The 27,492-nt window shown below is 46.1% G+C and overlaps 3 protein-coding genes across 3 annotated transcripts; 2 read left to right on the plus strand and 1 right to left on the minus strand.

Moving 5' to 3' along the window:
- Positions 1-8,829: 8,829 nt before the first annotated feature.
- On the minus strand, positions 8,830-13,989 carry polr1g (RNA polymerase I subunit G). Its single transcript, XM_004075243.5, has 3 exons — positions 13,802-13,989; positions 12,130-12,271; positions 8,830-9,647 (listed from the first exon to the last, which is right to left on the minus strand). The coding sequence occupies exons 1-3, from the start codon at positions 13,887-13,889 to the stop codon at positions 8,996-8,998; spliced, it is 882 nt and encodes a 293-aa protein (XP_004075291.1). The 5' UTR covers positions 13,890-13,989; the 3' UTR covers positions 8,830-8,995.
- A 90-nt stretch (positions 13,990-14,079) lies between these two features.
- LOC111948510 (interferon regulatory factor 2-binding protein 1-like) lies at positions 14,080-17,652 on the plus strand. The gene is made up of 3 exons (XM_023962070.2): positions 14,080-15,414; positions 15,489-15,757; positions 15,861-17,652. The coding sequence occupies exons 1-2, from the start codon at positions 14,408-14,410 to the stop codon at positions 15,745-15,747; spliced, it is 1,266 nt and encodes a 421-aa protein (XP_023817838.1). The 5' UTR covers positions 14,080-14,407; the 3' UTR covers positions 15,748-15,757; positions 15,861-17,652.
- Positions 17,653-22,487: 4,835 nt separating this feature from the next.
- On the plus strand, positions 22,488-25,276 carry foxa3 (forkhead box A3). The gene is given in 2 exon segments (NM_001104693.1): positions 22,488-22,869; positions 23,662-25,276. Coding segments are annotated over 2 exon segments (1,362 nt in total). The 5' UTR covers positions 22,488-22,794; the 3' UTR covers positions 24,949-25,276.
- Positions 25,277-27,492: the final 2,216 nt, after the last annotated feature.

Raw genomic sequence — 27,492 nt, forward strand, 5'->3', positions numbered from 1 at the left:
AGACTTGACTGGTTTGTTCTCAGTGAGCCTAGCAACAGATTCTCAGTGCAGCCTATCACACTGTCTCGCACTCCTCCAACATTTGACTCGCTGCAGCCGCCAAGAGGAGGAAGAAAGCTGCTCCCTTCAGGAGGAAAGTTTCTTCATTTAGCAGGAGGAAAGCTGCTCCCATTAAAAGGAGGTGGAAGGAAGCTGCTCCCTTCAGGAGGAGGGACAAAACCAAAACCTCGGCCTCCAGCTGTGAACAGAGATGTTTCTGCGCTTTAATGATTCATTCTGAAGCAGCTCTGTTTCTTCAACGTCCTCCTCCTCGTTTGTTTACACGACTTCCATTTTATTTGTGTGTGTGTGGGGGGGGACTTTTTCCAACTTTTGCTGCGATGGCAAGAAAAAAAATCCTCAACAAACCCGTTTGTTTTGAAGGAAAGCTCAAAGTTCTGAGGTTCTTTGGTGTCACGGATGCTGGAGATCCTGCGTGTCTCTGCAGAGGTGGTGGGTGGGTTTGTGGTATCACTGCCACACAATGTGAGAAGCAATGGGGGGGGGCAGGAGCAAAAAGGGAAGGAAGACGTGTGAAAATAATTGAGAGGAGGAGGATGAGGAGGAGGAGGAGGAGGGGATGCGCCGCGCCACAAACTCTCCTCATTGTCTGCCACAGAATCCAGGTGGCGCTCCGCGGCGAGACGCCTCATCCATCCCGTTATTGATCCCATTCAGCTCCGGCACAGGGGCCTATTAGAGGGCTGCACGTGCACGCCCACGTGCACGCAGAGAATACTGTGCTGCGCGTTTCCAGCTCCAGTCCTTTGTGATGTTTTTGTGTTTTGATGGGGGGGGGGGGGGGGGACTCAGAAAACATTGATGTGTCGCCCCCCACCCCTTGCTCTCCATCACTGCGGTCTTCAGAAGGTCCACGTTTCCATGGAAACGCTCACATTGATGCAGGCTGGCTGGAGCAAAGGCGCGCTGGTTGAAATGGAGAGAAAGCTGAAGGGAAGGAAAAAGAGGGAGCACTGCAGAGGGAGGGGGGTGGGGCAGGTTTTCACTACCCCCCCCCACCACCACCACCAAGTCATCCCACCGCCATGAAGTGGGCTGGCAGCTGAAGGCCTCTGCTCTGCTCTGCAGTCTGCACACGTTGGACCCAACTTTCAGGCTGCATTTATTATTCATTCCTGTCCTCCTGCATGCAGACAGCGCCGCAGCCACCGCGTGCCCCCCCCATCACCCCAAGCAGGGACACGGGCCGGTGGAAGCCTGCGGACGGCGCGATGAGTCCACCATGAACCTCCTCGCCGACCTCTGACCTGCTGCTGCTGCTGCTGCTGCTGCAGGGCGAGGCGGCGACTCCCTCATCTAGAGATGCGGCTGTCAATCATCGCAGCTGCGGAGGCAGCAAAAAGCAGGAAAAAACTCGTCTGGGCGTCGAACTCGCAGCGAAATATTCCATTCGCTCAGTGGTAGCTTCAAGTGAAATTGGCCGGGGATAAAGAGGCGCTAATCTGCCCCCCAGTGGAAATACATTTTAATCATCCAGATGGGTACGAGCAGGCAAGCAACGCGGGCAACGATGATTCTGTGGGAGCCGACATCCATCTGTTTAAACCACAACCAGGCAGAAAGTTCCATAAAGAAGACAGACGTTCCAGAAGAAGAAGAAGAAGAAGAAGAAGCAGCTCGCCTTTGCTGCAGCCAGCGGATACAAAAACATCCCAAATGTGTCACTCAGGAGGATTTCCTCCAAATGAACCAAAATAAAACTAGAAGGAGCTGCATTTCCAGAAGAAAATGCTATCCTGCTGAATGAAAAGGAAAGCCAAAGGGTCATAATTGGCAAAAAAAAAAAAAAAAGAATCAAACCAGCGAACTTCAGCACCACAGAAAGAAGGACAGGTTTTCAAGGATTCCCCATGGATTTCAATGGAGGCAAAAATCCTGGAATATCTTGAAAGATTCAAGGGTTTGAAGGACCAAACGTCATAGCTGGAAAAAGAGGAAAGAGCTGAACGTTTGAATAGTTGAATGGTTGAAATAGCTGAAAAATTGAAGAAGCATTGAAGCCCCAAAAAACGACGGAAGATGGTATAATAAAGAAATAAATAAAGAGAAACAGGAAAACAATGGGTTGAATGCTTTATCACAACTGACACGAGGGGGGGGGGGGGGGGGGGGCTTCACCTCAGAAAGAAGTGCAAAAGATAAAAAGAATTTGCTGCAAAAAAATTAACGGTGTTGAACTTTACCCAAGTATTGATAAGGAGATGCAGAAGCTGCAGAGAAGAAAGTCAAACTGCCCAAAAATAAAAGATGAAAATCCAAGTTAGCTCATGAAGCTCAGATATTGGTTGTGTACGTATTCTTTCCCTACTCACTATTCAGGGCGTTCGCCATTTTGTTTGCTACATCCAGTGCCCTAGAAATTCCATCAATGCTCACCAGATCGGCAAATATAGACCACAATGCATTGCATTGGTACAATTTTGACAAAAAATGTACTTAAATGTATTTTTTTAATAAACCATCGATGTTTTTATCTTCAGGAGACAGCGAACTCATAAATAATCGTCACAAAAAGCTCACATCATTGAGATTTTAACTTTGTGAAATCGATGACATCATTTCCGCCGTTTAAAAAATAGTAAAGCGTCGTGAGCCTTTTGTGCAAATTACTTTTAAGATTCAGGGCACAGCATAGTAGCGCTATATAGTTTTATAGTAGTTTGGGGTTAGGACAGGAATTCGGACACAGCCATTGTAAAAATAAATAAATAAATAAATAAAAAATGTGAAATAAAAACACGGACCAAGAGAGGTAAAGAAAAAAATCAAGTTTGGAAAGTTCAGGCTTTACTAAGGCAAAAAAGAAGGATTTCCAATCAGTTTCTTTGTTTTTTGGATCATTCTGAGTGTGTTTTAATTGACAAGTTTAGCAAATTCGTGAGTGTTTTTTGCTGAATTTTAGCATCTTTACACTTGTTTGGCTTGTTTTGGGTTGTCGTACAGTGTTTGTCAGGACTTTAAAGACTCCCTCTTAAAAATAATCACGTTTCTGGTGTTTCTACACGTTCTGCTGGTATTTTTCCGACAAATGTTTTAAGAAAATGAAGCTCAAAGTCACATTTCTGAGTGAACCAGAAGCAGACCAAAAAAAAAAAAAAAGGGGGGGCGGGGTTGCTCCGCACCGAAGGTCCCGCCCACAACCACTCAAATAAAAACAACAATGTGTGCTTTAGTAAAAGTAAAAACAGTTCATTTTTTTAAACTGTTTTTCACACATTTTAAAAATGCTTAAACAAATATTACTAAACACATTTAATATTTTCCATTAATTAACGATTTAGAGTAGAATACTAGGATACTTATCCCGGTGGGATTCCGTAGCTCAGACTACATTATAGCACGCTTTACAACAATCACTCAGTGCAGTTTCCTCATGGAAGACCTTTAGGTAAACGGGGATTTATTATTTATTTTTTTTTAGTGAGAAGATGGCAAAGATTTCTGTACATTCTGGCTAAAAAGACGACATAGTTATGATTTTTTTTTTTAAATCGCTGGGAACGTTGGTAACGGCTACAGGCGTTACCAATAGATGAAAAGATGATCAGGCTGGAACTTTAAACTGTTTGCTGATCATTTTGTTGTTGGAGCTCATTTTTTCTGATCCACATAAGTTTTAGAAGTCTTTTATTTTAAACTTTAATATACTAAGTAATATGTTTTTTTAGGGTTTGACTTTTCTCTTTTAAACAAATTCATTTTTAGATAAATTAGCATTTAACAAAGGATTCAAACTATTCTTTACCCATTACGTTAAAAAATTGTAGAAAAGTCAAACTATTTAAAAGTTAAGATGTTTTTTTAAACCCTTTCCACTAAAAACATTTCAGAATTTTTTATTTTTATGAAATCAGTTATAATGTATAAGTGTTGTGTCATAACGTTTAAAACGCCTAAACATTGACACGAGTGTTCAGGGGGAAAAACACTTTATTCTCAGATTTGATCCACACATTTTTAATGTTTTAAGATCTGCCAATCTGATGGACGAGTCTGGGTTTGGAGGTTGCCAGGAGAACGGTACATTTGGGACCACATTGTGGCGAGTGTTAAATTTGGTGGAGGAGGAACCATGGTGTGGGCTTGTTTTTCAGGGCTTAGTTCCAGAGAAAGGAACGTGGGCTGCTTCAGGATACCAAAACCATTAGTTTGTTTCCTTTCACCTTTATGATACATCCTTTTACAAGCCCCTGGACAGGGGTGTGACATAAATTGGGGGCTCGTCCGGGAGCCTAACACCGGGCACAAAGCACATGGAGGACAGAGTCTGGGGTGGATGAAGAGGACTGGCCTGCACAGAGGCCTGACCCGAACCCCACAAAACACCTCTGGGACGGATTAGAGCAGAGACTGAGAGCCAGGCCTTCTCCACCAGCATCAGTGTGTGACCTCACCAATGACCTTCAGGAAAAATGATCCGAAATTCCTAGAAACACACTCCTCAACCTTGTGGACAGCCTTCCCAGAAGAGCTGAAGCTGGAAAAGCTGGAAAAGCTGGAGCCACACCGTTTCGAACTCTACGGGTTAGGAATGAGTTGCAAAAGGCAGCTGAGCCGATACTTTTGGTATTATAGTTTTGTTTTAGTAAAGCGAGTGTTTAATGATATTGGGGTCTCAAGAATGTGTGAATGTAGAGACGAGGTTTGCCTGTTTTTCATAAGCTACAGTAGAATGTTGCCGTTTATTTTCTTACGCTTTTCATTTTAGCTGATGTAAAATTGTTCATTACTAGATTTTCTCTTTTTTTTCAACTGTTTAGGCAGAAATTTGATCGTTTTTAATCTGAGACAAAAAGTATCTAGATGTGGATTAAAAAAAAAGATTTGTGGTTTTTGGATTATTAATTATTTGTGTTTTCTGGTTTCAGTAAAAGTTACCAGACACTTTTCTGTGTTTTTGTTTTTATCTAGCAGGAATTTCTTTTCTTTTCTTTGTGTATTTATTGGTTCCGCCGAGTTCCCACATGTTTGCAGACGTGGTTGTTGTTCGTTGGCAGACGTCCCGCACATCTGTCCCCTTCCTCATAAAGCTCTGCCAGTTCTCCAGGATTTCTGCTGAACCTGCAGCTGAACTGATCAAATTTGCTTTAGAACATTTAAAAAGCAGAGAAGAAGAGGCAAAAAGAGAGAGACGGCGGCGGCGGCGGCGGCTTTTCTGCGCCCGGCTGTTTGCCAGCCTGCCCGTTTCTCTTTGTTCATGACCTCAGTCGGATCTGCTGCCGTTTCTTTGAGGTCTGTAGAGGCAAAAACCCAGAACGTCACACAGACGGACTCAGCAGCTGCTCTGGATCCAAAGGCCCGTCTGTTTGAAGGTCAGAAAGTTCTGGATCTGAATCTTTTCTGGAGAACCTCTTCCAGAACTTGACTTTTTCGATTGCAGATGACGATTGTTGACGCCGTCCCAATGAGGTCAAATCAAATCTGGATGCTATTTTGTTATTAATTTTTTTGTTACTGTTTTGGCTGCCGTTACCCAAAATGAACGAACAAAAACAAGTCAAAGCAGCTTTAAAAGCTCAGAGGAAATTTGTTCTCGAGTTCTCCACGCTTCAATTATTTAAATTGATCCCAAAGATGAAACTGAAAACTTGTAAACGTTCAAGCTTCATTTGAAGCTAACTTTTTGTTTTCAACCTTAGATGAATTCTTTACTCACGATTAAATGTTTTTGATCGCCTCTGGTGTTTCTAGATACTCTCACACACATTTCTGAGCGTTTCTGATCGGTTCATTTGTCAGAGCTTTGACAGTTTGTCTTTCTAAAGATCTTACATTAAAGTCAATCATTGCTATGGTTTGTGGAATCTCCAATCAGAAAGAAGCAAACATATAGATTTGTATCCGATTAAAAAAAAATCTAAAATATTAACCCTTGTGCTCCACGTTAACATTGGGGGTGGGGTCATTTGGACCCCATAGGATAGCACAAGGGTTAAGGTGTTAGATTGGGGGGGTAACCCTTGTGCTATCCTAGGCACCTTAACATTGGAAGTTGGGTCATCTAGAGCAGTGTTTTTCAACAAGTGTGCCGTGAGAAATCACCCTCATTCACTGATCTAAAAACATTTTCCATCTCCAGGATTTCAGCTCTTTGTTCATCCAAACAAACCCTGATAAAACACTGAGTAGTTAGGAATATGAAAGATCATAAAATTATTTTTTCTTTGTGTTTATTTGATTCTATTAAAGATATTTTGATAAGAATGACGGTACCGCGATTTAGCTACAGCTGTTTTCTGAAAAGTCCCGCCCCTTTAACTGTCTCCACCAATCATTCTTGGAGGCTTAATCACATGTCATCACTCTGACCAATCAGAAGTGGTTCAAGTCTTCACTTCCTTGTTCTGATTCTGCTCATAAAGTCTCTCAGTTCTAACAAAAATACCAGCTAAAGCTCGTCTTTAGCGGTGTAGCTTTCCACAGAATCCGGTGTCAGACCGTGGAACAAGTGAACAAAACAATGAAGCTCAGAGACGAGAGTATGTCTGCGTTCGGTGGCTGTTTGCACTGCATCTCCCATGATGCATTGGATTAAAGTCACAGCATCTCTGTGCTACAATGAGGCGTCCTTGTTAAATGTCTTGAAACCACAGCGAACAGTTTTTAAATCCTCTAACTTAACTTTTATTACGTCTTTTAGATAAAACAGCTGCAGCTTCCAGCTTTTTCTGCCACAACTATTACAAAAATGCATGTGAGATTGAGGAGGGGCTGTAGATCAGTACAGACTAGGAGTTTCCACTTTTTTTTTTTTAATTTTTGGATGCTGGTGTGTCGCGGGATTTTTTTTAAGGTTAAAGTGTGCCGTGGCTCAAAAAAACTAGACCCACTAGACAGTGCTCTGAACCTTTTTTCTTCAATGATTTGTGATCTTCACTGGTGTCCATGGATTCCATGAAATCTTTCCACCTTTATCCACCTTTGTCATGGCAGGGAGAACACCTCAATGTAAGGGTCGGGTTATCTAGACCCCATAGGATAGCACAAGGGTTAAAGGAATCCATCCATCTGAGCCACGTCTGTCTGTAATTATTCTTACACATAATAGATTTACAGGTATATCTCATTAAAGCCAAATTCTTTCCACCAGGATCCTTTTTCAGGAAGATGTCATTTACTGAAAAAAAGCCTAAAACGTTGTTTTGGGATGTTTTCTAGTTTTCTTCTTGGGTCTTTATCTTCATCATCTTAGTAGTGGGTGTGGCTAAAACATCATTTGGGACTATGAGTTTCTCCTTCTCTGGAGGAAGTGGGCGGGGCTGGGGAAGTCCGGCCACCTTTGCTTAGACTACCTTCAGGGTAAATGATGGTCTAGAAGGGTTTCTGCAAGTCGGCTGTAAAGTCATCGACATCTCTATTATCAGTCTCGGATTCTGATCTTTTCTGAAACGTGACGTTCATGCAGCTGCAGAGTTACACAGCATTTAGCTGGACCCTGATTGGCTGCATGGTGTCCATTGAGTAAGGGGTAATGCCCGAAGACGCAGAAGCATCGTACGTTAATTTCTGATAATAGACACCTTGTCTGGCTTTATCCCATAATATACACCTGGTCACATAACCTGAATGTTGTGTATTATCGCGCTGGCCAAACGGCCGTCAGTGAACAACAGGAACATCGGTGGAAAGATGTCACTCTGGTTTATCATGACAGCAAGACGGTAGAAAAGAGCAGCGTCCTTCAAATGTCTCTATGATGGACATGACAGGATCTCTGTCAGTCACATTTGACCATCAACACCAATGTTGACTTTTTTCTATCTTGTTTCCCTTATTTAGCTTGATACAGAGTCAATAAGTGTTTGTATTATCAGTTAATGAAAGACATTTTTGATCCACATGTAAGTATCAGAGGTAATGGTTTGTAGTTGTGGACTTTGATTCTTTGAAACAAACTTTTTCTTCATCATTTGGACAAAGTCAAGCAGTCAGAGGAAGACTTTCCTTCTGAAATTGTCCTTTTGACCATATAAACCACTTTCCTCCTCATCCTTCAGCCGCAGCCGAGCACGCCTGTAGTTACTATGACAACGCGTCACACCGCGCACCAAATAGTCGACGACTTGTGAGGAAACGATGTGACCGTTAAAAACAACAAACTTCTGATTGATTTAATGTTTATGTCTTCTGGGAGCGGGTAAAAGCGGGACGCCGAAAACTTCCGTCGGCTCAGATCTGCATCAGAAACCGGAATCTGCTTCCCTGAATTCTGCAATTGCAGGCGGCACATTGAAAATTCCCTTTGTGGTGATGAAGCTTCGCCTCCCAACCGCCAGGATTTTCATCCTGTCTGTGTCTGGGAAGCGCTGGAGAAGGGGGGGGGGGGGGGGGGGCGGCTACAGATGGCGAGCTGCGAGCTCATTAAGAAGCAGGACCACGCTCCGGTGCGGAGCGGCGAGGGACGATGGCGAGTACCGCCACCCGGAGCCACCGCCGCCGCTCTCTTCGTGCCTCAGACTGCGGCAGAAGCTCGGCTCCTTAGAACACGACAGCCCAGAAGTTCAGGAGAGGCGGCGGCGCCACAGAGGACGTAAGCTGGACTGTGGCGCCACCTTCCTGTCAGACTGTGTGACTAGAAGCTCAGGTTTACAAAAAAAAAAAGTGAAGGCTTCCCTGAATCGTGGGCCTGACGCCTTCAGCCTGCTGGAAAGTGTTCTGTAAATGTGCGCGGCGTTGTGAGATTTACGAGCCGCAGACGGCGTTCTACGCGGCGCTTCATTCCTTCAGGGTGAAGTCATCGTCATGAGGAGACACCGGAGCCACAACAGCTTTTTCTCCTCATTTCATTTTAATTCAATCACTTTTTAGGGGTTCGTGTCTTCAGGCATGGACCACACGTCTGCGGCCTCATTTCCCAGCAGCCCCTGCTCTGGGTTCTTCCACATCTTTCTGTCAATGATCTGGATAATGAGGAGAAAACAATCCAGGCATCCGTTTACAGAAGAGCCTTCTTCTTCTTCTTCTTCTTTCCTGAAGCCGGAGCGCCGTCACACCAGGCGTCCGGAGGCTCCAGTTTGACAGAGAGCGGCTCCGCCTTCACCTCCACGCCGGCCGCCAACCCCTCCTCCATCTCCCTCTTTTTCTTCTTCTTCTTCCTCTTCTTCGGAGGCTCATCCACCGGCTCCTGTTTTACCTCCACCTCCTCCTCCGTCTTTATCCGCTTCTTCTTCCTCCTCTTCCTTCCTTCCTCTTCATCCCCACTGCCTCCTCCTTCTGCCGCCACCAGAGGGCGCATGGTTCCCTCCACCTCCTCTTCACCCACCTCGGTCAAAGTGGGTGTTCTGCTGCCAAATGGGAGGAAGCGCTGTTTGAGTCCGGGCGGGACGGACGGCGCCGGGGAGGCGGGGATCACCTGGGGGTTCTGGTTGGTGCTGCTGTCGCCGTAGCTTTCGCAAACGTTCAGCTGGCCTGAGAAAGGCGGAGCCAAAACCAGCTGATCCTGTGGGTCGCAGGTGAGCAGGCGAAGCTCCGAGGCGCTCCGCCTGGACGCCAAAACGCTGTAGATCTGATGATCCCTCTCTGGACCCTCGGAACCGGGAACCTTCACGGTCCGGAGACCCGAGAGGGGAACCTTGATGCCGCTGAAGCTGCAGGGTCACAGGAGGAGACGAGGTTAGAAACCTGAGACTGAAAGATGAAGCGCTTTCCAATCTGTGTCCCCACTACACACGTTCACAGGCCTCTGTGAGGCTGTGGTGGAGCGTCTGGCCCCTTCATTTGCATAATGGAATGTTTTATCATTCAACTAAAAAAAAACAAAGATGTTCGAGTCTCCAAGAAAAAGTAAAAACGACTGAGAGACCGAGGACGAAGCGTTCAGGAGGTGGTCAAGGTAGAACGTGGTTAGAAGGTCAAAGGTCATGATCCAACAGAAAGAAACGCTTGAACAAACATGAGAGGCAGGCTCTGCTGAGCAACAAGAACAGAGAAACCTCTGGACAAATGTTCTGATGACAAAAAAGAGGAAGTTTCTGGAAGGCCAGTAACAACCAAACACGGTGGTGGCAGTGTGATCATGTGGGGCTGCTTTTCCTTACATCAACAGAGGCAAGAATTCTGAGCTCAGCCGGAAAATCCTACCGTCCAAACCAAGCAAATTCAGCAGATTTACCTCTGAACAAACAAAACACTACAGACTTTTGTTGGAAGCATAAGCCCCGCCCCCTATCCGTCACAAGGTAAAAGCAAACCAGGAGGACAGTTCCCCATCGGATCCAGCCTTTAAAAAAGTCTCATTTTACACGTTTCTTTCTTTATGTTTTTATTCCTGGGGTGGGGGCTGACTTAGAGCCTTTTTTACTGTGTTCTATTGAGTCACAGGTTTCTGTCCTGTGTTCAGATGGGCAGAGAAAACCGTGGCCAGCATGGCCTCCGGCCTTTGGGGGGGGGTTAAAGGTCAAGAACATTCCGGTTTGTGGACGTAAGCCTGACTGTAATGCAGTGTGATGACCTCGCTCGGTCTTTACTGCTGAAAAAAAAAACTAAAAAATGAAATAACAAAAATAATCTGTGATCACTTCTCATAATCAACAAATCACTTCCTGCACACAAAGGCTGCTTCCTGCACATTGGTGGTGTTCACACTGGTCAAGCAGGGAAGGGCTTCTTCTTCTTTTCCTTCCCTGCTGTGTACTAGCGCATATCCGCCACCTTCAATTGCAGGAGGCTTGGTGTGAAACTCAGAAGTGGTGTAAATCCCGCGATTTGGGCACGAAGCGGTTCCGTTCATTGCTTGTGTCCTCGCGATGGCGCATTTTGAATTCCCATCGTGGTTTATCGTCACTTGAAAAACAAACGCAGACATCGTCAGGTTTATCGCCGTGTCTGGGCTCGCCACATAGATCAGCTACGCTCTGACTTTGGTGCCTTCCACAGTCTCTGATTGGTCAAAGTTTGACCTGGTTTAGCTGCCTTTTGGTACGTAGAGCCTGAAAATGGTCGTAAAAACTCGCATGTGAAGACGAGACGAAACGCGAGTTTCGACCGTAGAAGCCTAAAGTGCACGTTCACGTATAGGGTGATGAGAAGCAGCTGTTATAAAGGTTAACGTAACGCACTTTTTTCCATAACTTTACCAGAAATAAACGCATTTCAGTCAGACCATTGGAGGCGGTGCCGCTGATTCAAACCAAGACACATTTTGACAAATCCGTGTATTTCTGCCTTGCTGACGGGCGTTTCTGTTGTACGGAGGAAACCGCAGTAATGCACAGAAGCGTGCTGCATTCAATTAAGAGAAAAAATAAAGATCTTCGTTCAGGATTTTAAGAACTCGAGAGTCGAGACAAAGGACCTTCAGAAAAACGGAATCTGTTCTATTTACTGCTTTGATATTTGTTGTTTTATACATTTTTAACCCTCAACTTGACTTCAAAATTATGAAGACTTGATGTTTTTCAGTGCTGGTGACCACTGTGACCGAGGATAGGGCGCCGGATCACTAGTCATACATTTGAACAAATAAAAAAAAAAGCAATGATCTAGGCCAAAACACAACATTCACGATTCCTTTACATCAGTCCATCCATTTAAAATAAACAATTTTTATCCATAAAAAAAGACTTTTATGCAGGACATGTTGTGTCCCGACTTTCAGGAATCAGTGAACTACAAAAGTAAAAAAAACTACAAACTAATTGACCTCATCTGTTCATGAAAACCAGAAGATCCGTCTGGTTTCCGTGTTCGTCACCGTATGACCAGTCTGTTCTGTTCTTCCTACTGACTTTATCCACTAACATTAAAGAGCAAAACCTCGGATGTAAAGAGTTTACCTGGAATATTCTTGCATGCAAAGACCAAACTAAGAGCACAGAAATATTAATGTTATGACTTTTAATAATAAAATTAACTTTTTGTTTATATTTTTTAACTCTAAACTCATCTAGATGTGAAAATCATGACAATTAGCTTATAGCTTTAATATAAAGTGGCTAAAAAGTTTTATTTTACGTCAAAGTGGAAAAATTCTGCTGCCTTGAAGTTGATGACGTTTACATTCGGGTTATTCTTTTTGGGGGTGTCAGACTTCACTTCTTGCTGCCCTAAAGAACGGAGGGGAGTTCGTACCGTCGCGGATCGAAGCTGACCGGCGCTTTGATGAGCCACAGCTCCTTCTGGTCATCCTTCAGGGCGTCTGTGGCGGCGCCGCTGCACGCCACGTGACGGAAAGTCACGAAATCTGACGAACAGTGGAACCTCAAAGTCTTCCCTGTGGGAACAAAGGAAACGATTCTCAAAGCCATGAACTCCAACAAACCACCGCAAGTTTGTCGATTTAAACACGAACATTTGAAACAAAGCAGATCAATGAGGTGAAGAAGATCCACTAAAGGGACTTTACTTCAAAGATATGACGGTAATAGTCAAAGTAATTACCAAAATACTTAGCCAGGTGTTAATAAAAAACGTATTTCTAGACAACTCATCACACAAATTTAAGTCTGTAACTTGACAAATCAGGTAACAAGACACTATAGGGAGAATTCCGGTGTTTTAAATATTAAAATAGATATTTTAAAGAGTAAACATAGAATAAGGAAGTGTTTAACAACAGGCTTTAAACTAATGACGAATAAAACAGAGATAAACCACATTGTTGCTGATATTCAACTGCTGCTTTAAATACTATGTAACAGATAAAAACTCGTTTAGTAATTTGACTGAATCCAATTCCAAAACCCATTTGCTGACGAGCGGTGTACCACAAGGATCTATTATAGGCCCCACTCTTTTTTTATGCTGCCACTCGACAACGTCACTAAAAGACATGGCATAGAGCTAAACGGCTACGCTGATGATACTCAGCTCTACATGACCATGTCTCCCGATGACCTACATCCCTGAAACAGATTCTAGCAGATTTCAGCTGCACACATTTAAGCTAGGATGAGGACGAGAGCCCACATCACCCCTGTCTGAAAGCACCAGCTGCCTCTCAGCTTTAGGGTTTTTAGATTCTCCTTCTAGTTTGTAATGGATCAGAACCATGCCCTTCATTGGACCTCAGTCCTTAAAACCCCTCCAGAACTCTCAGACCACCAGGTTCTGATCTATTATCTCTATAAGAACCAGGACTCACGGCGAGGCCTCTTTTCCGTCCGGTGGTCCTCATCTGTGCAACAACTTACCTGAGGATCTGAGAGTTTCTGCATCTGTATAGATGTTTAAAAGTAAATTAAAAACTCATCTTTTTAACTTCACATATAAAAATTTCTTTCATAATTCTTTTTTTTAACTTGGCTTTAAGACAATTTATGGTTTATAATTTGTACATTTCTATCCTGTTAATCTACACAGTTCCTTTTTTAAACTATTAACCATCTGATGTCCTTTGTTGTTGTTTTCAATCACTTTTTAAAAAAAATACATGTTTATATATGTCTTTAATGTCAACCACCTTGTGTTTTATGCGTGTTGTTAAAGGTGCTGTGATTTTTCCATCACGTCTAGGACGAAACTAATAATTAAAAAAAACTTTATTAGAAAAAATTATGCAGACATTATGCAGCTTAAATGCACACATAACCAAAAAGGTAAAATACAGACCATTGTAACTTAACAGTGACTAATAGATCTACTAAAGTCGAAACGTATAAGTACTTTTTTCTGTTTTATAAAAAGTTATTATTTTTATATTAGTCTGTTTGACCCATCTCTGTATTTAAACGACTAAATAACAGCGGTTTTTGAAGCGGATTTTCATTTTCAGAAGCGCCTCCATCCATGTGTCTGCAGTTACCGGGCTGTTTCGGCGGTTCGGCTGTTTCCGGAGCGGGATTCTCCGCTTCGTCTTCGCTTGACGACGACGAAGACACGTCTTTCGGCATTTCTGTGTTTTCAAAAAGCGGCGGTTTGCTGATAAAATACTTCTAAACCTCTTCGGCTCTTGTGGCTCAGGAAGCTGCACATGTGTTGAAGGGGGGGGGGGGGAGGTTAAAGAGGCTTAACTTCCGGTTCAGTTGTCACTGTAGTTTTTCCCCACTGGTGTTTGTATCGCAACAGTTTAAGATTTCACTCCAGCCCCCACAATGCACCTCGTTTCGTTACGTAAGGCTCAGGCGTCCGTCAGAGAAACGGTTGACAGCAGCGAGTGTGTAGGCCAGAGTGGGTAAACAAGGTAAACGTTTGAGAAAGTAACGGAAACGGCGGCGGTGTTGAGGATAGATCTTTACCCCTTACGATGTTTAACGTTGATTTACGGTGTTTTGTGGTTCATTAACGGGTTTCTTTTAGCAGGGGAGAGTCTGCGCACCTGTCAGAGCTAAATAGGTTAACCTTGCTAACCTAAGCTAGCACACTGCGAAGCTAGTAGCCCGCCCAGGTTAGCTCAGGTAGGCGGCCGACCATGTCGTCGCCGTCCTCCTCCAGGCGCCAGTGGTGCTACCTGTGCGACCTGCCGAAGATGCCCTGGACGGTGGTGTGGGACTTCAGCGAGGTGGTCTGCCGCGGATGCGTCAACTACGAGGGCGCGAACCAGATCGAGTTCTTGATCGCGAGCGCGCGGCAGCTGAAGCGCAGCCACAGCATGCAGGACGGCAGCGTCCGCTCGCCCGGTCCTTCGCTCAACAAGCAAGGAGCACCCGCCAGAGGAGAGGCGGGGGCAGACGGAGCCAGGACGCACAACGAGCGCTTCGAGCGGGGAGGCAGAGCCGAGAGCGGCGGCTCGACGGCGCGAGTGCCGCCCAACGGGCTGCACCGCGACGGGCAGCCCGCTCAGGAGGTGAACCGCCAAAGCCCCAGCCTCAGCCGCAGACCCATGCTGGGGGCAGCCATACCCCCCAGTTTAGTGACTCAGAGCATCGCGGGGATCCCGCACGGGCTGTTTGCGGGCGTGCCCGCGGGTCTGACCGCAAGAACAGCCCCCATGAGCAGCCCCATGATCTTCCCCGCCCCGGTGCTGGCGGAAATGAGCCGGAGGCAGCAGCTGGGGATGGGGATGGGGATCCCTCCGTTCATGACCCAGGAGCTGGAGCGGGAGCTGAACTCCTCGCAGAGCAAGACGCAGGCGCACACCACCGCCACCGTGACCGGCAGCAGCTCCAGCAAAACCCTCCCCTCTTCCTCCTTCTCCATGGCCGGGGGCGTGAGCCAGACCAGCCCCAAACCCGCCTCATCGCCCGCCAGGCAGCCACGACCCCCAACAGCCAGGTCCGGAGGGGAGCCGCTGGGATCCAGCACGTCAGCGGAGGCCACCACCACAGCCGCGGCTTTGCCCAACAGCGGGGCGTCTGAGCAGGGGGGGGCGTCTGCCAGCAGCACCCTCTCGGGCGGAAACACTCTGTCGTGCACCCTGTGCCACGAGCGGCTGGAGGACACCCACTTCGTTCAGTGCCCCTCTGTGCCGGGACACAGGTTGGTCTGCCGCCTGCACCTCCTTCATGCTCCAGGTCCGTCCCCCTCATGACCCTCTCCTCCTCCTCCTCCAGGTTCTGCTTTCCCTGCACCAGGGTGTACATCCAGAGCCGGCGAGGCGACGGCGAGGTGTACTGCCCCAGCGGGGAGCGCTGCCCTCTGGATAACTCCCCCAACAGCCCCCCGTGGGCCTTCATGCAGGGAGAGGTCTCCACCATACTGGGCGCAGGCGCAGCTCCCGCCGCAGCAGGCCAAGCAGCCGCAGCCGGGTCGGGCCCTGCGGCGCCGTCTGTGAACGCAGACGTCGCCGTCAAGAAGGAGCGAGAGACGTGATGTTTAGCAGGCAGGTCCTCCTCCTCCTGAGGATCTGGAGGGAACCTTCTGCATCCAGGTCTCTTTTTCTTCCTAAAAGTCGTAACATTTCGATTTGTTTTTTTTCTCTTTAGAATCTCCTTCAAGACGAGGTTTGTTCTCTGCTGGAGGTCCCAGAGGAGGAGGCGTGCCCTTAAAAGCAGCGGCGTTCTCAGCAGGTCCGTCTCCAGAGACTGCCTTCACCCCACCCCCTCATTCCAAACCTCATAGTCTTCATGTAAAGAGAATGTAACACGAAGCTTCTGTCACGCCGCTCGCCATCCAACGCATTGACTTTACCCTCAGCATCCTGCAAACGACGGCTGGGCTCAGACCTTCAGGTTCCTCTTCGCCGCTGAGGATGAGGAACCTCCTCGCCATACTTCTCCTCAGACTGTTTTACCCCAAACGGTGCTTCGTGTACAGAGGAGTCTGCTCTCCGATTCGCCGCACGGACGTTCAGATCCGACGTTTGCCATCATGCTGGGATTTTGACGGACGAGTGCAGAACGCTAAATCCAGGAAGTTCCTGAATCTGTTTGAGATTTTCTCCTTTCTGTTAATATTTACACACAAATGCTCATCGTACTTTAGGCGGCAGGACGCTCCAAATCTGCTACGAGTTTGATTCCCAGCCGGTTTGTTGGTTGGTTTTTGTCGGCAGCACTTAGCGGGAAAATGAAAGTAGCTGCAGTCGGGGCAGTTCCCCCAGCGACCACCAGGTGGCTTTTTACACAAACGAGTCTCGACCTGTTTGAATGTAAAAACCATAAACTAACTCGGTCTTCGGGTTTTGTTTTCACGCCTCCTTAAATCAAAGTTGACCGCCTTTGATTGACAGGTGAAAGTAGAACGGCTCTACTGTGTGGAAGAGCCGTTTAGCCCCGCCCCTTTTCTCGAGCGAAGGTTGCAAACGTTTCCGAGTCACAATATCAGCTTTTTTTTAACCTTCCGGCTTCCTGTAACCTGAATCGACGACGCCTGTCCAGCAGGGGCGCCGTTTCCACCTCTTTGATGACAATCTCCAGAGATGACAGAATCCTAATCCCATAACGGGATTTAGATTAAACAATGATCTTAAAGGTAAACGTTGCTCTGAAACGACAGATTTCTGTTGAGGGTTTTTGCTCAAACATCAAAGCAGAGACTAAATCGAATCCAGCCTACGCTTTACCCCGAATGTAAACAGAGCTAGAGGATCTTATTTTCTACTAGAATGTTCCGTGTCATATCCTGTAAAGAAACGGTAACCGCATAGACGTGCAATCCCTTCGTCCTAGTATATGCAACAAGACGCCGCTCCGCCAAACCCGAGGAAGGAAAAAAAACGCGGCTTCGGGTTTTTTTTCCCGGCAGACTCTCCCTCTGAGCGGGAAACGTCCGCACAGAACCTCACCAACCAAAGGCCACTCTGAGGCCGACCCGATTCTCCTGGATGTAAATGCTTTAGGAAGCGGATAAATCTATAGACAAGTCCTTATTTCTAGACCAACTAGTTCTACCGTTCCTGGATTTGAAGCTCGCCGCGTTCAGCAGGGATCAGCCCACCAATCGGGTTTGTTGTTTAAAAAAAAAAATCTTTTTGGATGAGATTGAGTTTGATTATGCACTGAACCGTGATGCAATCCCTCGTCAAGTGCCTTTAGAAGATGTTTACCATCAGGTGGTGTCTGGGATCCTCAGGGGTGATGTGGACTCTTCATTGTTAAATCCGCCGCTGGTTCGAAACCCCTTTCGACGAGGCGGCTTTTCCTTTCCTCCGAAGCTTTGTGGGTGGATGGTTCTCTTCCCTGTTTCTGTAGGTCTGTTGGTTTTACTTGCAGCTTCATGTACAAAACAGAAATAAACAGGACGGACAAACCTGTGCGTTTCTCCCGACACTAAGAACGTCTGCTGTCGTTTATCTGCTTCTGTCGGTTCCTGTGAGGGACGTCGTTCCGCTCAGGAACCGCTCACATGTTCTGAAAACCTTCCAGCTGGAGTCGAAGAGCCTCAGAGGCCGTTTTAGCGTCAGTCAAGCTGCTTTGGAACGCTCGCCATCCAAAAAAACAAGCACCAGTAACCAGTGAAGTCACTTCCTGTCTGAGGCTGGTTTGAAACCACACGCAGGTGAAGTTACTGTGGAGGACATCAGGGGGGTATTCCAGGAAGCATGTTTAAACTAGCCTGACTTTAAGCCTGAACTCTGGCTGAAATCCGCCTGAACTTGTTTACTCTGGGTATGTTGGTTTCAAAAGACCGGATATGAGTTGGCACAATTACGCTGGACTTGGTAACCCTGGGTTAATGCACATGCATGTCAAGTACATAAAGACATTGTCAATAGATCGCCAATTTCTGGAGTCACCATGGAAACGCGTGGTGAAAAAAAAAAAAAACGCGACACTTGAGACGGAGTCTGAGATTGTAATGACGGCGTATAAAGATTATAAGTCCATCAAAAAAGTAACACGGCTGCATTTTCCAAAAAAAGAGTTTCTGCTTGGAGAAAAATAAAGTAAACGCACGAGTTTCTGATCTTATTTCCATTTTCCTTGTGACGCATATATACATAAACTTAAATAAATTACTTCTATTGGTAACAAATAATTGAGTTAAATTTATTCAACCTAATTTCTTACGTCTATAAAACTCAATAATTATTTATACAACTCAAATTTACATATTTATCTAACTAAATGTCACATTACTCCATTAATCTTTTTTCCATCTTAATTACTTATATTTCTTAAACTCTCATATGTCTAAGTTTGAGCCGGCAGATATGCTCATTTTTATAACAATAACAAGGACGGAAAAAAATGCACGGAGTGCAAAAATTCATTAAAGAATTTACATCACTGTCATTATGTGGGACAATTGTAGGAGTGCTATATAAACTCATCATCCTCTCCTTTACTCTCACTTATGGTGCATAGACGTAAGCATAGTAGGACAAAATAACTCGGTGAAACACAGTAAAACAGCTAAACAACTTTTTTGGTCAAAACTCCACTCTTAAACCCAAATCCGTCCAGACAGGCAAAGGGAATGATATCCCACAATTCCTTGCGGTGCCGATCTAACAGCAGCACCAAAGTTACACAAACTTAATTGAATTAATTTGAATGAAAGGAAAATAAATGTCTGAAAAATGCGTGTTATTTTTAAACTGACTTAACAAAAAATGATTTATCTTAACTGAAGCAAATAATTAATTTAGATCAAAGTAAAAAGTTTCTCTTTCCAACATCCATTTGTGATCTTATCACCCTCTCATGGTGGAAAAAGTATTATCTGAGCTTCTTCATCCACTAAATCATCTTTAAATGGAAACGCCATGCTGCTTCACCTCTCTGAAAACAAACTAACCTTCAACTAAACCTGCTCCGGACCAGGTTATGTTCAGAGCATGAGTTGCTATGGCAACTTGACATACCCTGAAACATGCCTCCATATCTGGAACCAAAAGCTGAGGTTATCCACTTCCTTAGCCTCAAATTTACCGTTGGACCTAGCATAACCTGGTTTCTGGAATACCCCCCTGAAGTGTGAAGCTCCCCTAAAGCCATCATTTGACACCGCCGTGGGCTTCACACTGGACAAGCAGGGAGGGGCTTCTCCCACTGTTTGTCAAAGTGGAAAAACTCTGGGGAATTTGGCTCCAGGCTTCGTCTTTCACAGCTCTATTCCCATACATGAAAGACTTGGTGTCGTAGAATTCCAACCCGGCACAAATCGCAATTATGAATTTCTCCTTCATGATCAATTTCAGAATGAGAAATACTTTATTGATCCCCCACACGTGGCAAATGTGTTTGTTACCGCAGCAGTAAAAGAATAGTAGACACAAGAGAAAATAGAATATAAAAAAACAAAGGAATGTAACAAATAAGGTTGAATAATTTGAATCAGAATCGGCTTTATTGGCCTTTAGAAGGAAGTCAGGAGAGGATAAATAATAAAAAGGACTATGAGGAAGATATAGGAATATTTAAACATAACTAAATAAAAAAAGCAGCAGTAGTTCTGGTGTGACCGTTTCTGTGGTTCCGTGTTCTTGAGTGGTCTGGAGTCAGGAGTTCTTTAAAGTGACGGCTCAGGGGAAGAAGCTGTCCTTGTGGCGAGTGGTTTTAGTGCGCATAGTCCTAAAGCGCCGCCCTGACGGGAGAAGGCTGAGAAGACGATGTCCGGGATGAGAGGTCTCCTTTGCAATCCTGCCAGCCCGCTTCCTGACCCTGGAGCGGTACAGGTCCTGAATGGAGGGAAGAGTGGAGCCAATAATCCTCTCAGCAGATCTGATGATTCTCTGTAGTCTGTTCCTGTCGTGTGTTGTTGCTGATCCAAACCGGACCGTGATGGATGGATGGATGTGGTCAGGAGAGCTTGGATTATTGCCGTGTAGAAGATGGTCAGCAGATCCTGAGGCAGGTTGAACTTCTTGAGTTTTCGCAGGAAGAACAACCTCTGCTGAGCCTTTATGTGGAGGGAGTCAATGTGAGCGGTCCACTGAAGGTGAGACGGTGGACCCAAGGACCCTGTGTGAGTCTGTTGAGGGGACAGTGCTGTTGAGAATTGTGAGTGGGGTAGGGGGGGGGGGGTTCCTCCTGAAGTCAATGTGAGCTATTTACAGACATTACCAGCAAAGATGTGCAAAAAAAAAAAGAAAAATGTGCAAAAGTTATCTGCTACCCTGTGAATTATTGTGCAGTGTTATTATTGTGTTTGGTAGGAGGGATTTCCGGTAGCAGACAGTTTTGGAGCGGAGCTGTCTGATCCTCCTAGAGAAGGAGCTCCGCTGTTTTTCCAGAACGGAGCGGAGAGGATGGTCTGGGTTGTCCATAATGGATAAGATCTTGATCAGTGGTCTCCTCTTCATCGCTGCTTCAAACGTTGTTTGCAGCCTTCCTGATCAGCTTCTTCAGTCTGTTGGCGTCACTGACTGCTATGCTGCTTTCCCAGCAGACCACAGAGGAGAACAAGGTGCTGGCCACCACAGACTGCTAGAAGATCTCCAGCATCGTGCTGCACACATCAAAGGACCTCAGCTTCCTTAGGAAGTAGAGTCTGCTGCAGGCCTCTTTGTACACAGCAGTGCTGTGGCTCCTCCAGCTCAGTCTGCTGACGGTAGTCACTACCAGGTGTTTCAAAGGGACGCCCGTCCACTACCAAATCTTAGTCCCTGATTGGTCAACGTTCAACCTGGTTTAACTGTCAAGACGCATCCAGTGGCTGCATGTTCTGTGCATAAAAACCTTGGTAGAAATCTGCGTAGCAACGCTGGAACACGAGGGTTTTGAACACGGAAGCCCAAAACGTGCATTTATTTACACAGACGGTTGAACGCAGCTTCAGACAGACAACAGGCCAAAGAGGATCTCTAACATGTTGGTACTTTGGTTTCTATGTTTACATGTATGTGAGAAAATGACCCACAACCCAACACTGATGGATTGTGGGTCACTGCTTCGCTGCTGTGAAGCTGGTTTGGTGAAAAGATGGAGGGAAAAAGACACAGATCGTTTTAAACCGGGATTTTTCCACTTCATGACTTCAGCTTTGATTTGAACGACAGCTCTTTATATGTGTCTGCGTGTGCGTGTGTGCGCGCGCCACAAGGCGGCGCTGGTGGCCGCAAGTCACCTCGCCTCTCCTGTTTTTCAATAGATCCAATTGAAAGAGGAACAGCGCGCGCCTGCACGCAGTTTCGCGCCAGTTTGAAGACTTTTCCAAAGTTCACACGGTCAACATGAAAAGGACTCCCGATGCGCCGCTTCCTCCATTACCGCCCGCTCATTACTGCCACCGTTGACCCCGTTAAAGAGACAATAAGGGAGGTGTTAATGGATGGGAGGAGGGGGGGGGGGATTGCAAAATTAGGGACTAAAGGAGAAAAAACAAAAAAAAAGTTAATTCAAAGACAAATCAAAACACAATCCAAAGCGCTTTTTCCTTGTTGGGATTCTGACAAATTTTTTTTAAATGTTTTTTTAAATATAATAAAAATCTTCTTCCTTTCTTTCTTTTCCTATAACCGGATATTTTAACCCCCCAGACCTGACCCCCATTACCCTCATATTTCCTCTGCGTCTCTCCCTCGCGCTCTAATCCCGTCGACCTCCCGCGTGCGCATCAATTAGGCCTCCATTGAGCGGCTTTGACATTCACGCGCCTGCGTCTGCGCCCGGCCTGATGTGTATTCCTGCAGAGGAGGCCGCGCGCTCACAGGATCTGCAGGAGCGGGTCCAATACGCACCCGGATTCGGTCGGAACCTCTCTGTTTACGCGCAGAATCCGGCGCTTCTGTTGTGCGCAAAATGCCTCTGCGCGTAAAACCGTCTACGTTCTCCACCGAAATTCTCAGCATCCAGAACACAGTCTTCTGTCTTTAATGTGCAGCCAAATATGTATTTAAAACTTGTTATTGTTTATTTTCTGCTTAGGCTGAAATGCTGCATCAAAACTGAACCACGTTTCTGCTGCGCAAATCAGTTATTTCATTTATATTTTATTGTAATTATTTTGGATGTGAATTGCGCGGACAATACCGTGTTTTAATGCAGGATTAGAGTCAGTCTATAGGACTGCGGGCTCTCCTCGCCCGGGTGGCCCCGCGGCACGCCAGGGGGCCACATCGGCCTTTTCGCAGGCCTTTTCCTGCATCCAAACTCCTGGTATTCAAATGTCAGGCGCGGAGGCGGGACCCGCTGCACCTTATAAGAACTCTGCGTCCGGACATCTGCATGTGTTTGCGCGCTGCTGCTCCTCTGTGCGTCACTTGCAGACCGAGGGCCGCGCGGCCACAGGAAGAAACGGGTCACCACGAGAAGAAGTGAAGAGCAAAACAAGATCAAGGTTTCCAACCATGGATGACTAAAACTTTCATTGACTTACCTGCAGGAACACGAGACGCGTTTCCCCCCTGAAAACAAACGGAACCAACTTTTTCTCTGGATTTTTTTTTCTCTGCTGAGGATTTTGGATTTTTAGTTGTTTTTTAAGACCCTCTCAAAGATAAAGACGATTCTTCTCCACAGACTTTAGTTGGGGATGTTGAGCTCTGTGAAGATGGAAGCGCACGATATAACAGACTGGAATACAACTTTCTACAGCGAGGCCAGCGAGGTAAAGCCACGTTTGCGCGTCAGTTCTTCACGAATCCTCCCACGGAGAAAAGTTCTAATATTGTATTTTTTCTTACAATCAAAAAAAAAAAAGATGGAAACGTCCCAAAGAGCGCGCGCGGCTTGGGTCGATTTTTCTGAAGAATTTTAGAGTGATTTAAACTTTTCTGACGAGTTCAGAAACATAGATTTTATTTTAAAACGGGTTTCATTCTGACAAAAATTGGTTTAGCAAAGAAAATAATTAGGAAAATCTTTTACCGAATTAACGATTTGACATTCACGAATTAAAAGGTTTTAAAAGTATAATCAAAAGGTGAAATTTCTGTGTTTTTAACGGTTTTGTTTGAGGTTTAATTCACTCAGAGACGAGGGCGACTTGATTTCCTTCACTAATCCAATTAGCCTAATTCCATCAGCAGCTTCTGATGAAATTATCACGGAGAAAACAGTGTGATAATCTTCAACAATCAGTGGGCGCGCTCGCGCTCCGGCCTCGCGCTTTATTTCCGCCCTAGAACTGTATTTTTTCCTGAAATAAAATGTTTGAATCCCGGTGAAAATGTGCGAGTTTCCGCGCAGCCGCGGAGGAGGCCTTCTGAGCCCAGAGGCTCCGTGACGCGCTTTTTACGCATTTTCAGGTTAACGCGTCCGTGTGAAATCCACGTCCGCGGCGCACTGAGAGGCTCTTTGTGCATTGATAAGCGGAGCTGCTTTCCTCACACTTGGAGAAGTTGCGTCATTTTGAAAAAGTTTTGTTCCTGATGTTTTTTTTTCTCCCCCCCTCCTCTAGATGTATTCCTCACCCAGCGCCACCGGGCTGGGCTCCATGGGCTCCATCAACAGCTACATCAACCTGAACGCCGCTGCCTCCCCCACCGCTATGAACATGCCCTACCCCAGCTCCAGCCTCAGCAGCTCCTCTCTGGCCCCCATGGGCTCAGGGCCAAACCACATGTCCCTCTCCCCCGTGGCCTCCTCGCTCAGCTCCGGCTCCCTGACTCAGCTGGGCCCCGCCGCTGCGGGCTCGCTGGGCCCTCTGTCCCACTACCAAAACATGGGTCAGTCCATGAGCCAGCTGGGTTACCCGTCCACCGGGTCTCTGAGCCGCTCCAGCCCCAAGGAGATCCCGCCGAAGCCCTACCGGCGCTCCCTGACCCACGCCAAGCCACCGTACTCCTACATCTCCCTCATCACCATGGCGATCCAGCAGAGTGGCAGCAAGATGCTGACTCTGAACGAGATCTACCAGTGGATCATGGACCTGTTCCCCTACTACCGCGAGAATCAGCAGCGCTGGCAGAACTCCATCCGACACTCGCTCTCCTTCAACGACTGTTTCGTGAAAGTCGCTCGCTCGCCGGACAAGCCGGGCAAAGGCTCCTACTGGACTCTGCACCCGCAGTCCGGCAACATGTTCGAGAACGGCTGCTACCTGAGGCGCCAGAAGCGCTTTAAGATCGAGGACAAGGCCTCCAAGAAGGGAAGCAAGAACCAGGAGGGGGGCTCCGGGAAAGGCAGCCACTCTGGAGACCACCTGGTGGAGAACCACAGCCCTGCCGGTGGGTCGGAGGGGCCTGACTCCGCCCACTCAGACAACTCCCACCCGGGCTCGTCGGACGACCAGCCCCATCAGAGGAACAGCCTGGTTCCTCTGGACTGCCCTCAGCTGTCATCCTCGCACCTCCATAGCCCACCTGTCTCCCTGCCCCCCTCCTCCTCCTCCCTGTCCCTCTCGGGGACCTCCTCCTCAAACCCGCTCCTCCACCCCCAGTCCTTAGCCAGCAGCTCCCACCTCCTCCCCAGCCCCATGCAGCAGCACATGGACTTACAGAGCGACCTGAAGTCCCTGGACCCCCACTACAACTTCAACCACCCCTTCTCCATCACCAACCTCATGTCCAACGAGCAGAAGATGGACCTCAAGTCCTATCAGGACCAGGTGATGGCCTACAACAGCTACACCGCCGGCTCCCCGGTGGGGGCCAAGCAGATCTACGACAGCCCTGGCCCCGCCGCCATGGACTCAGGCGCTTACTACCAAACTCTGTACAGCCGCTCTGTGCTCAACGCCTCTTAAAGGGACTCACAGGCACGTACACACACACACACACGTCTTTTTCTGCTCTAAAATGGACCCCCCCTCCCCCACCTGCCTGGCTCACGTCCAGCGGCCTTCACAGGACTCATCTGAGATGGCGGCCGCGTTTTTTTACCTCCTGGTTTGGGGGCCGGCCGAACCGATGAAGAGGACTCCTCTGTGAGAGTCGCCCCGTCCTGACTGTACAAAATGTAAATACAAGAACCGTGTGTGTGTGTGGTGGGGGGGGGGGGGGGACGTTTGCATTTATTTATGAAGGGAATAAATTTTAATATATCTTATGAAGGGCTCTGTCCACCGGTTACAACCCAAATGTGAGTTTTTTTCTTTTCTGTGTTTTTTCCCTGTTTTATCCCTTTAACCGAAAGGAGCTCAAATGTTAAAAAACACAAACGCGGCGGCTAAGACCCGCAAGTTTGTCTGAAAATTTTAGTTCGGAGACACGGGCAATTTGAAACAAAAAAAGTGGGCAAAATGAATTTTAGCAGCAAAACGACAAAATAAATGAGAAAACCTGACAAAAGATTGGCACAAATGTTTGTTCCGTAACCAACGAAAAACATCAGAACGTCATTCTTTTAGAATGTATCGCCATGGCAACAGAAAAAATGTTGACTCTATGATAAACGTACCTACCCGTCCACGGTTTGATATCTCTGTGGGTGTTTGTTTTTAACGTAAAGTTGCTAAACACTCAAAGGCGTTGAATCCTTCGTTCGCTTACTTAAAACAAAAACAAAAAAGGGGGCAAACAAAAATGTTACCAAAGTGCCTGTTTTAAGCTGAATGTGCCAGTTACTGTTGTGTCAAAAGTGTAAGCAGTGGAAGCAAAAAAAAAATAAATTAAAAAAATCAGTTGCTAAGTAAAAATGTAAATTTACTTTACCGCAGGACCACAAAAATTGCTCCACGCATTCATCAGCCTGAGACATGAAAAAACCTCTATGGTTGCTATGGACTGTCTGCTTCACGGACGCTGTTATTTAGACTCACCATGTTACGTCGCAGCCCTTCAAACGATGTGTGCAATGAGAACCTGAAACCCCAGTGTTTCTGTCAGACCATAAGTAGCTTCAGCTGTTGTTTTCATGACTTTGGCTGTTCCTGGATGGAGGCGAGGGCCAGCTTATGCCTCCCGCATCCTTTTCTTTCTTTTCTTGGTTAGAAAAACCCAAATTGGAAATAAACAGGTTACTTTTTCTGGCAGGTGTTACTGACAGACAGCTGAGCTCATTATTCGTGTTACATTTTTTTTTTTCTGTCTCAAACTTTAAAGGAAAAAGTTGCTTTTCTGGCTCATTTACTGTTTTTTTTTTTTTTTTGCTGTTTTCTTGCGCTTTTCTCATGCAGAAAGAGAAAAAGCTACTGTGGTAAAAATGTTAAAAGAAAGGAAGAAAGTTTTCCAAACGTCTGCTGTTGTGAGCGGAGAAGCGCTCCGTCAGAGGAGCTCAGTCGGTTACCAGGACAGTGGGAGGGAGGAGAGATGCACTATGGAAGGATTTGCATACAGTACTTTGCACTATGGAGCTCCCACAGGTCAGGTGGGCTGATAGTGTGTGCGTTTGGGTGTGTGTTACAACAATGCTTCGGACCCTTACATTGTCAATGCGTCGCCTCGATGGGATCAGGGTTTCAATGACCCCCCCCCCTTGACATCCAGAAAAAAAGTGCCTTTTCTTCAAACCGACGGCTGATCTGATCAGAGATCAGCGTCATCGACCATCTGCTGAAGGATTATTCTGATCAACTGCAGGTCACGTGACGTCCCTCGTGGAAGATTTCTGTCTTATTTAAGGTGTGTTGCTTTTCACACTGAATGTGTGCTGACATAATATATTGTGTTTTTTGTTGTTGTTATTTTTCTGTTGGTTTAAATGTGATTCAAATGATTCTGTTTCTTTTTTCTTATTAAAAAAGGCATAAAATGTGGGAAAGAAATGAGTTAATTGGTGTGTTTGTCATCTTTGGAGGTGGAATAAGGGAGTAGTTCCTCTTGCGAAGAAACATTTCAAACACAAGAAAACTTCTATTTTTTAAAAAGAGCCAAACCTTCGTGTTGTTTGCAGCAGTTCTTGTGTGCCGTTGTAGGTACCTTAACCATTTGACCTGGAACTTCCGTTCGGGGTCCTTCGGGGTCCTGGGACTAGTGCTGACGTCACATGATGTGATTGGCTGGACGTTGGTCCGATGACGTGTCAGATAGCGATTGATAGATATGTTACGATACTAAAATAGAAGAAAATATTATGAAGTCTGATGTAAACAAACACAGCTCCGACCTAAAGCGAGATTGTCTTCTAAACGTGCCTTTATTATTGTTATGATTATTATTAAATGCATGTTCGCTTATAGTTTTTTTAATCTGTGCGCCTAGTGCTTTATTATAGCCAGAACGGACCTGTAAAAACAACATTTAGCCATGTTGGCAACATTTTCAGCCACGGCTGACCTTAAACTGGAATAAAAAGTGGGTTGTGGCAAAATCTCTTTATAAAAATAACACAAGAATCAATCTCAATGTCA

Source organism: Oryzias latipes, chromosome 13, assembly GCF_053564925.1.
Source record: "Oryzias latipes strain Hd-rR chromosome 13, Olatipes_Hd-rR_3.1".
Lineage (NCBI taxonomy): Eukaryota > Metazoa > Chordata > Actinopteri > Beloniformes > Adrianichthyidae > Oryzias > Oryzias latipes.